The sequence below is a fragment of the Merops nubicus genome, unplaced genomic scaffold (assembly GCF_000691845.1).
Source record: "Merops nubicus isolate BGI_N331 unplaced genomic scaffold, ASM69184v1 scaffold20290, whole genome shotgun sequence".
In the NCBI taxonomy this organism is placed as follows: domain Eukaryota; kingdom Metazoa; phylum Chordata; class Aves; order Coraciiformes; family Meropidae; genus Merops; species Merops nubicus.
In genome coordinates, this window is record NW_008582801.1 from 23591 (window position 1) to 33836 (window position 10246).

The 10246-nt window shown below is 41.8% G+C and overlaps 1 protein-coding gene across 1 annotated transcript in view; it reads left to right on the top strand.

The window, feature by feature from the left end:
* Window positions 1–10246, top strand: part of SEMA5B (sema domain, seven thrombospondin repeats (type 1 and type 1-like), transmembrane domain (TM) and short cytoplasmic domain, (semaphorin) 5B) — a gene marked incomplete at both ends in the record, with an annotated part of 83135 nt that overhangs the window by 12296 nt on the left and 60593 nt on the right. The window contains one exon of the mRNA XM_008938762.1: window positions 2254–2299. Within this exon, the coding sequence (XP_008937010.1) occupies window positions 2254–2299 (46 nt within the window). The remainder of the gene's footprint in view (window positions 1–2253; window positions 2300–10246) is intronic.

Consider the following 10246-nt stretch of genomic DNA (forward strand, 5'->3'; position numbering starts at 1 on the left):
TCAGCCACCCGAATGATCTCACTGCTAATGGTCCAGGTGTTCCACACCAGTCACTGAGAGGACAGGGACGGGCTTTATTTAAATGGACACTATTCCTATCTGCAACTGTTTTGGCTGACTGCAATGAAAATTGTGTCCTTTAGATACGTCTCTTCCATTAAAGATATTTTGGTTGAATTTGCTCTGCAGTGCTATCAGGGAAAGAAACCTAATATTAAAATTTATTACTCAGTCAAACTGTCCAGCTTTTTACAAGACTAAAACAAGGAGCTGAAATCTACATTGTAAGACTTCCAAAATCAATGCATTTAAATAGCATGCTTAACAACAGGATAGCAACTTCAAGTCCCTAGTTCTGAGAACTTTCTCCTTAGGGTGTTGTAAGATTTGAGGCAGTGACATGCTTAAATTCTCTAGGAGAAGGTTTATACCATGATATCTCATGTCCTGGGGCTGCATTAATGTTTTGGTGAGAGTAGCATGTGCTAAGGGAGCTGTCAGATCAATCACTGGATGAGAATTTATCTCCATTTTGAAATTTTAGCTGTATTTAAGCTTAGTCCTCTGAACTGCTGCATGCACCTGCAGGACATAATATTTAAGTCTGTAGTTGATGCTAGAGAGTTAACAACAAATTTCTTGGGGAAATATGCAGCCCTTTCAGACAGAATATGGTTTCAGACTATACAAAAGAACTGCTGGACCGCCAATGATAAGGGAGAAGAGGGATATTTTATGTGTGTGTGTACTTCTCTGCATATTTCCAAGAGTATAATTACTGATCTATTTCATTCAGCTGTTGATAATGGGTCTCATTCTTCTCCAGGTAACCACTCCCAATATAGAATAGTATGGTGCAAATCAGAGGTACATCAACTGAAGGTTTGGAAGCAAGAGCTTGACTTCCCAAGTTCCCCATCATCCTCGTTCCCATCCTTCTTTACTGACAGTCAGCAGCAGTTGAGACCTTTTGATTTATTTACAGAACTGGAAGAATACATAGAGGCAACTCTATGATAATCACTTAGGTGATATACAAGTGAGAGATAACAAAAGAAGGAAAAATTGCTGAAGCCTTGTAGTGGTCATTGTGGCTCAATATGAACCTCTCGTGTGTAGAAGTTTGAATTACTTTCTTTGCATGGTCAGAGTGTGCTGCTGACTACAGACTTCACTGACATAAGACTGGAGGTTGCATTTTTACTGGGTAGGGAAATGTCCATATACTGTCATTTCTAGAGCAGATGAAGCTATATGTTCAGAGCTGCACTTTCTACTACTTAAAATTTATTTATTGGAGCCAACTCCAAAAACACAGTTCACCTGGAATAATATAAATGTGTCTTCTCTTGGGAGATTGTGCTGATAGCGATTTTGGAAAAGGTTCACAGTTCTTTAGACCTCCTGACAGATGGGAGTGAAAAATATGAAGCTAGACATGGCCAAAACCCTCAAGCACACAATCATGTCTGTATGGCTTAATATGTCAGGTGACTCCCGGCAACTGCATTGTCTTTGCAAGCAAAAATGTGAGATAAATCTTATTAAGTAAGCCTCGTCCATAGATGTTTATGAGAATGTATGCTCTCTGTTATTTATCATGGGATATAAACCTGTAGAAGGAGGGCTACAGGAGCTCAGCTGATATGTTGTATCTCATGCTACAGTGACTTCTGTCAGAAATTCCCTCACTTTGCCTTTGGAGGTGCAATGACAGGAGGACTGGGAGTGTTTGCAGTTACTGCCTTGATTTCCCTGCTGGTTTTCTGTGCAGAGAGATTCTGCTGAGAAGTGTCTGCCTTCTTCTCCTCCTTTTCCACAAAGTCCTGAATGGGAGCACCCACAAAGTCAGGCCTGGGGGGACCATGCTACAGGAGTCAGCATTTCTCCAGTTAGCTTCTGTCCAACCCCATTTTTCTCAGAGTGCAGAGGAAAACATGCGTGCAGCCCACACAGAACTTCAGCTAAAGCCTTTGGAGGGTTTGCAAACAGTGCCTGTGCTGTTGGGTTTTCATCATGGTTCTTCATTATGGGTTCTGGAATATTTTACTCCAGACCTGCTCAGAACTTTGTTACCAGATTCACTAAGACACTGATGAATAAAAATCATATAACTATTTTTGCATTCTGTGGAGAAGAGTCCAAGAAAAGCCTGTTTGCAGAAATGAATGACCAAAATTTATTACTTGCTTTTATAATTTTTCCCTTCTTTGGTAGCCTAACAGTTTGTAATTTTTCTGCTTGCTCATGCAGGAACTACCTCTTCAGACTTAGTCTACACAACGTTTCTCTTATTCAGGTATGTTCACTTTTTACTGTCTTATTTTATTTGACTTGCTAATGAATGTTCTGTAATATTTGATGTACATTTTCAGAAGGCTGTATAGTGTAAATTTGCCCAGAATGATGGAGCAGGGAGAAGACCAAGTTAGAACCAGATGCTTATTTCTACTCCAACAATAATGCTGGGGGAAGGGATCCTCTGCACTTGCCCATTTGCATAGTGCTCCCTGCTCTTGATTCTTGAGTGTTTGGGTGGCATTGGGATCTGCCAAAAATATGGCATCTTAAAGAACAAAGCATGTAGTGTGACTGATACAGGCTTAAGCACAACAATCAATAGAAATCCTTGGCTTTCATTAGAGGAGATGTCAGCAACACATAGCAGAAGCTTTTACTATTCTTGTCCATCCACATTTTTAGCCATTGTTGGCCTCTGTGATCATGAATTGCTGAGGAGCTGTGTTTTGCTGAATGCATTACTAAAACCAAGATTAGACTTGCAAGCATTCGAGAGGCAAAATGGGCTGAAAAATGTACATTACCTGTAGCAGAACGGAGACAAAGCAGCTAAAGTTTGAGAGGGCTTGCAAATATCCAGCAGTATTAGGACTTTCCTCCTGCTGCACTGAATCTGGAATTGAAAGATGCAGCAAAAATTGTTAGTGAAAAACCCAGCTGCTTATCTTTAAATAAATAAATACTTATGCTCTGGGATATTTGCTACCTTCTACAGTTGCTAGAGCCCAAAGATGTATTCAGCATTTTTCAGGCAGATTGAAGAGCCTTCCTCCTGTACCTGACCATGCATAGAAGCCATTAGAGCAGTATTGCCAACTATTCCAATGTGCACAAGCCTTTTGCTGTTAGTGAGAGTTAGAAGTATAGCTGGAGAGAAGAAAAGATATTTAATGGTTGCAAAATGCATTGAGTCTTCCTTTAAAAGGAAAAGAAAGTCTGGACTTACCAATGGCAACAATAAAGAGTTGGAGAAGCTGATACTCCCATTTGCCAGTAGTTTCCCTTTGCAGAGCCATATTAGCATGGCTGGAAGGCTTCCAGCACAGGAGAGGGGAGTCTCTGTAACTATGAGAGGTGTCATACCTTCTGCAGTGCCTCCTGCCACACTGCCTGACACAGCCTCTTGTGCTTATCAGACAAGGGATCCCCTTCCACAAAACCAGCTGTGTACCTCCCTTGTACACGTCTGAAGTCAAGCTTGGCGTGGGCCCTTTTCAGTGCAGTGAGTTTCCTTTCCTACGCTGCAGAACATGGGAAGTCTCCTTCTATAGCACTGGAGGATGCTGTGGGATCTCCGGTTAACATAATGAGCTTAGTTTACTCCTGCTTTCTGGGTGTATCCGGTCACTTTGCCAAGACTTTTTGCATGACAAAGAGAGCATGGAATTATGTTGACACACGTGTTGGGAATGATGGAAGCGATTGTTTCCCGACCTAACGGTTGCCTAAGTAGCTGCTTGGCTTGTTTCCATACAGCACATGATGTGGCTCAGAGGCACCCCCTCCCACCTTCCCTTCACCATGCATCATTTTAAAGATCAGATCACAAAGCGAGACAAGAAATGCAAGGAATTTGCAGTTAGATCTATAGCAGATGAAAGTGCAATTTAAGAAGTAATCACAATGCTAATTTGGGTTATTTTTTGGCTTGCAAGTAAAATACAGTGTGGATCTTGTCAGGCTTGATTTGGGGCTAGTTTTTCATCTTGAGGTTGTAGTCTGATTTATTTCTGCTCATGGGACTTACTCTTCAGGTTACCAGCAGTGTTAAATCTGCTTCAGGGTGCAGGATTGTGTTGACAGATGTCTGCTCCCTTGCATTTGTATTTCCATGAGATAAGGGCAGAAATGCGGGGACCCCACTCTATGGAGACTGCAGGATATGCTGGTTTTGGGGCAAAGCCTGACAGCGTGAGGAATATGCCTCTCTACAGAAGGGTTAGGTGAAATCTAAAGCTGTTTTTCACTGAGTGTTCTTGTGCAATCAGCTATATCTCTAGGCTGCACTGTCCCTGTGGGGAAACGGCAAGGGCACAAAATGTGCCCCACAGCTGTCATGGCAAAGAGAGGAGGTCAGGGTGTTCCTGTGAAGGAGATGACTCTTAATTGTCTGTTCAGCAAGGACGGCAACAGCAACTTGTAGGAGCAATGTTCCCGTGCCACTGCTTGGTAGCACAGCAAATTCAGTATTTTAGTCTCTCTTTCTGTAATGGGTAGATTTACGAGATCAGTCTACCTCATGCATGCTTTCCTTGACAGTTATCTGTTCTTTAACCAGAAAATGTATATTTTCTGCCATTGAACAGGCCATAATGTTTTTTAACGCAGTATTACTTTATTCACTACTTTCCAGTGGGAGAAAATTCTTCTTTTTCTGGATTATAATCCCCTTTATGAGTACCATGTATCACAAACCCAGTCTTAACCATGTCATTACTCTCTGATTTTAGAAAGGTTTTCAGGTCCCAGGCTTTAAAAGACGTCGCTCTTTTCTTCTACCTGTTGAATGACTCTGGAGACCTTTCATTTAAGCCCAGTGAAAACCCAGTTAAAATGAGGAATAATTCTACATCAACTTCAAGGATCATTCTGTGAAGCTGTCATTCCTGAAAGTACATTTTAGGAGTCTTCAGTTCCAGAAGCTAAAATTACATCATTATTTGTGAATCTCTGTTGGAATGCCAGGAGTATAAACTTAGTTTTGTAATCCCACAGCAAAGAAAACTCTGGAATATTATGTAGCCAATCTATGTAGTATGGATAGGAAGTTCTTGTCTTGGAATTGCAGTAGATTAAAAGACAAAATTTTGTATTATATGGGCAAGTTATTGGATAAGAACTATGTAAAAAAAATAGCATTACCCTACAGAATAGCTGAGACTTCAGGGAGGGAAGGAAAAGAGATTTTAGGATGTGTCAGCTGTTGGATCATATTATAAAGGGGTAATTTCTTTTCCTTAGCTCTCAGCTGCTGTATCATGTGCTGAAGTTTTCTCCTCACTCTGGATTTTCTATGGCTCTGTTGAGTTGTTTCTCCAACTGGAGCACTGAGCTTTCACACAAGAACTAGTGAAGGGACTGGAGCAGAAATTGTCTGCAGAACAAAATGTACCAACTTCTCGCCCCCCCCTCCGTCTTTGTTTCTGAAATGTGTTTCAGAAATTCCATTTGGGACCTGAGAAACCTTTCACCAAATGAGTTTTAGTTGCATGAGAAACTCTGGTGGTGGTTAATGTTTTTGTGGGAAACATTTTTGGCTGAATGTCAATATCCAGAAAGAAACTGAGGCCAAAGTATTTTGGGGGTCACTTGTGATTTTGTCTACCTGTGTTTCTTGCCAAAATTGAGGCACGTTGTTAAAGAATTTCTGAAAATCAGCATCTTGAGATGCCCCATGTGGAATATCCAAAAGCACCTGTTAATTTTGGAAACTTTGGCATGTAGCTTTCAAATTCATGCAGCAGTCAAGAAATACAGTTTTAAAATAGATACAGTTCCCTAAATCTTTTAGCATCTGTTTTTGAACAAAACTCCTGCTCATGTTTTCATCTCCATCTTTAAATGGTCCTCTTGTATGCATTATAAGCTCGAAGTATTAGGCATCTTACAGAACACATTTCTTAAATGATGTGCACTCAGAGTACATGCTGCTTAATTTATGCATGGGTCTGAAACAAGGTTAGGTCCTAATCTGCAGCTTTCACAGTGAGGCTATAGAAAAGTCTGTTTTATATTGGGGTTTGTAATTAATAGAGTAGGTGGAAGGGTCATTTTGAAAACATAAGCCTTTGAGCAAATTTTTAGAAATGTACAATGCTGATTAGGACTTCTAAGGAAGGAATGCTGTTCTCTGGTGTGCGTTAAAAGCGGGCTACTTGGCAGGCATTTCCTAAGTCCCAGTGCAGTGCCTACCCCCTGTTCACACTGATTTTACCTGGAACTTAGAGTTCTCAATTGAACGGAGTGGGAAATAATTTTTCCAGCCTTTTTGAGATGGCAAGATTTCCAACCTTTTTGCACTGAGATTAAAAAAAAAAAGACTTTTTGACATCTTTATAAAATCTGAAGGAGAAAGAGATAGACACATGGTTACTTAGGATGCAAATATTCTGGGTCAAGTTATTTTGTGAAGCATCGAGAGAGGATCTGAATGTGCATTTCTCTCATCTCAAGAGATTGACCTGGTTTGTCTGGGGCATTTCCTTGCCTCGCCTTGCCTCACCTCACCTCACCTCCCCTCCTCCCTCCTCTCCTCTCCCTTTTCCCTTTGATTCCAAGGTTCCTTTCTGGACACTCATCAGATAAGTTTCATAGAAGCTGTTAGAATTTAATAAAATGTTTTTATTTCAATTATTTGTTTTAGTGGAAGATCTCTTGTGCAAAATTTTCTAACCAGCCCTGTGAAGTTTGTATGCTGACCAGTCATGTAATATTGGGTTAATAGTATTTTAAATACTTTGAGAGTCTGTACATATTCCCTTTCTTAAAAATAACCTGAGTTTTAACAGAATATGAAAGAATAAGTGGGTGCACCTATTGCAAAACCGTAACATACACTTGCAGAGCCTGTTTTTCATCAGCCACAGTTGTTTTGAGGTGCACTTGTTCCAGCATGGCCTTCTCTACAGGTCACAGTGCCTTCAGAGATGTAGCTTCTATGGCACAGACATAACCATGCCTGCAGATACCTTGAGATGTACCTGCTCTGACATGGGCTTATCCATGGCCACAGGTGCTTCAGGATGTCCTGCACCCACAAGGACTCCTCCCATCCACAGGTCACAGTCCCTTTGACTTAGGTTCACCCTGAAGTTCCAGCCTGTCCAGTACAGCAGTGCGGAACCAGAAGCGATGCCCTGGCCACCTGCCAGCCCCGGTGCGTGGCCAGTGCTGCCATCAAAGTGCTCCCAGGCTCAGCAGAGCGAGGTGAGGAGCAGTATGGCAGTGCTGCAGGGAGCGAGAGCAGAAAAACAGCCACTAATGAGCACTAGCCTCTAATACACAGCGAAACAAGCAAGGCCCTTGGCAAGCACAGGAGCCTGGCAATTAATAGCTGAAAAGCAATAACAGGTATAAATTTGATCTAGCACATTTCCATCAAATCTGGGGTTATCTTGAGCCCCTCAAGCCCTGTGCTGTGTGCCAAGAAGGACTGTCATGGTTTAACCCCAGCTGGCAACTAGGCACCGTGCAGCCACTTGCTCACTCCCCCGCAGTGGGATGAGGGAGGAAACTGGAAAAGTAAAATGAGAAAACTCATGGCTTGAGATAAAGACAGTAAATAAAACAAAAGCCACTTGTGCAAGCAAAGTAAACTGAGGGATTCATTCAGCACTTCCCATGGGCAGGCAGTTGTGCAGCCATCCCCAGGAAAGCAGGGCCCCAGCACGTGTAGCAGGTACCATCGCTCTGAACGTCGTCCTCCCCCGAGCATGATGTCCTATGACATGGAATAGCCCTGTGGTTAGCTGGGGTCAGCTGGTCCCAGCGGTGTCCCCTCCCAAATTCTTGTGCATCCCCAGCGTACTTGCTGGTGGGGTGGTCTGAGGAGCAGAAAAGGCCTTGAGCCTATGTAAGCACTGCTCAGCAACTGCTAGAACATCTCTGTGTTATCAAACCTCTTTCCAGCAAAAATCCAACACACAGCCCCATACTATGAAGAAAATTAACTCTACCCCAGCCCAAATCAGCACAGTATATAAAGGTCTGAGGAGAGGTAGCAGAGTTTGTGTTGATTTTTCTCTGTATCATTGAAGAAAATGTGTTGAACAAAACCAACAGGGAGCAGTAAGTAATTTAGTTTACAGCACAAATTGTCACTCAAGTAATCTTTCCTGGTGAAAATACTTCACTGGGAAGTTTTAAGGATTCCGAATACGCACACAAAGCCTTGGCACTCATCACAAAACTTACAAATAACAGGTAAATCTTATACACCCAGGAAAAGCTCAATAGGCACCAGATGAGCTTTGGAGCGCCCAAATTGCTATTGCTGGATCTGCCCATGGGCACCTGAGGAAATGTTAATCTGCCCAGTTTATCTGCCTGGTGTTTGCCTCCATGGGAAACAGGGATATAGCACTCCTTTATGAAGTGCTGTAGGTTTTGTCAATAAAAAGAGGTGAGAGTATTGTATTCAGATTTACTTGCAGAAGCATCCTTGAGCCAGAGCCACCCCCGTTTTTCAAAACATCCTTTCAAAAATCATGAGGAAACTAGGCATTGATATGCAGTGCAAACCCATGGGTGCTCAGAAGCTGGCCCAACTTTGCTGAAGGTATTTACTTAATCAATCTAGTTGGAGTGTCAAGATTATCATCCAATCTAAAATCCAGTTTTGGAAGTAATTTTAGGATAGAGTGAGAATACTTTGCCTGTTTTAATGTACTGCTGAGCCACCTGACAGGAACTCCAATTTGAAAAGTTCAGGAATAAAGCTTCAGTTTCCAGATGTTATTTTCTTAAAAGGTGTTTATTATTTGTTTCTTGAAGATTCCCAGATACATCTTGGACTTATGTGGCATATATTTCTAGCTAAAATATTTATTTCTTTATTTTGGGGACAATTCACTTCCCTCATTTAAAAACATAATCAAAAGCTCTACTAGAGCAGATGCAGTCTTTAATATGTGGCTCATAGCTGAGTTATGATTGCCACATATTTTATCAGTATGCTACATTTTTTATTAACAGATTAACATATAAATCTATTCATAAATCACCTTCCAAAGCTGCACCTAAAACCTCTCACTCTCAGCCTAGAGGTTTAAAGCTATTCCATAATAAAGCTTATACTGGCTGAACAAACATTCTGGAAAATGCAGCTTTTTATTCTTATGGTTTCAGGTTTCCAAATAAAATCTAATCCCTGAATACACCCTTCCTTATAATGTCTGATCAGGAGCTAGATTGTGGCTTTCAGGTGCAGGTCTTCATTCCTAGGATCTATCTAAGGGAGAATTTTCTACCTGGGATGGGAGATGAGGGAAGAAAACAGGGCATGTCATATTGGAGGTGACCACGTCTGAAGGCCACGCGTTGTCCTTCAAGGACACTCTTCCCCAGCTCCTTGCTGCAGGCAACTGTACTCATTAATAGGCTCTGGCATATGCTGTTGGGAACCAGCCTTGTGCTGGTGTTACTCATCAGCTGAAATTCAGAGAGAAAAGGCAAATCTCTTCTCACATTCAGCAGCATTGAGTGATTTCTGAATACAACATCCCCTCTGTCTAAGACAACCCAACTCAGGAGTCCATTTATAGCCAGCAAAGCTTTTAAGCCCAGGTCTAGCTTTAAATAAAGTGCCTGTTCTTTGGGAACTGTCTGAGTTAAGAACATGCTGCATGCTCTCCCAAGTGAGAATACTTTTCAGTGTCTTCATTCTTTGGTTTGCTAAACTGGCTCAGCATGCATTGCTTAGTTGTGGTCAGTGTAGTTTCACTCTAAAGTGAGTATTTGGGGATGGTATAGGAAGTTCTCATATATACATATATGTGTGTGTGTATATATATGATCCTACATACACAGGGGAATCATATCCATAGGATTGTATAGCACATGTAGGAAGTTCAGGAGCTATACCTGTTTGGACTGATACTTGGCCTTAAGCAGGGCAGCCTTCTTGGAGTCTGTGGAGGCCATGGTGCTGATGTACATCTGGAGGGGAACTACCCTGTTACACTCCCACAGTGAAGTGAGGTTTGTGTGATGACTGTCACATGTGGATTGACACCAGCTTTCCTGGGTGATTTGTTCCCTCCTTCCCTGCCTCGCCTCATCCCTAAAGGCCAAAATTACTACAGGAGTTTTGGTCTTTGTCAGCAAGCATTATGAGCAGGATTCAGAAACTGAGAATTTAATTAGCTGCTGAAGTCACCAACTGATAACAGCAGCATATTGGGCTCTTTATTTGATAGAACACTGTCAGGTGTTTTATGTGTAGGGA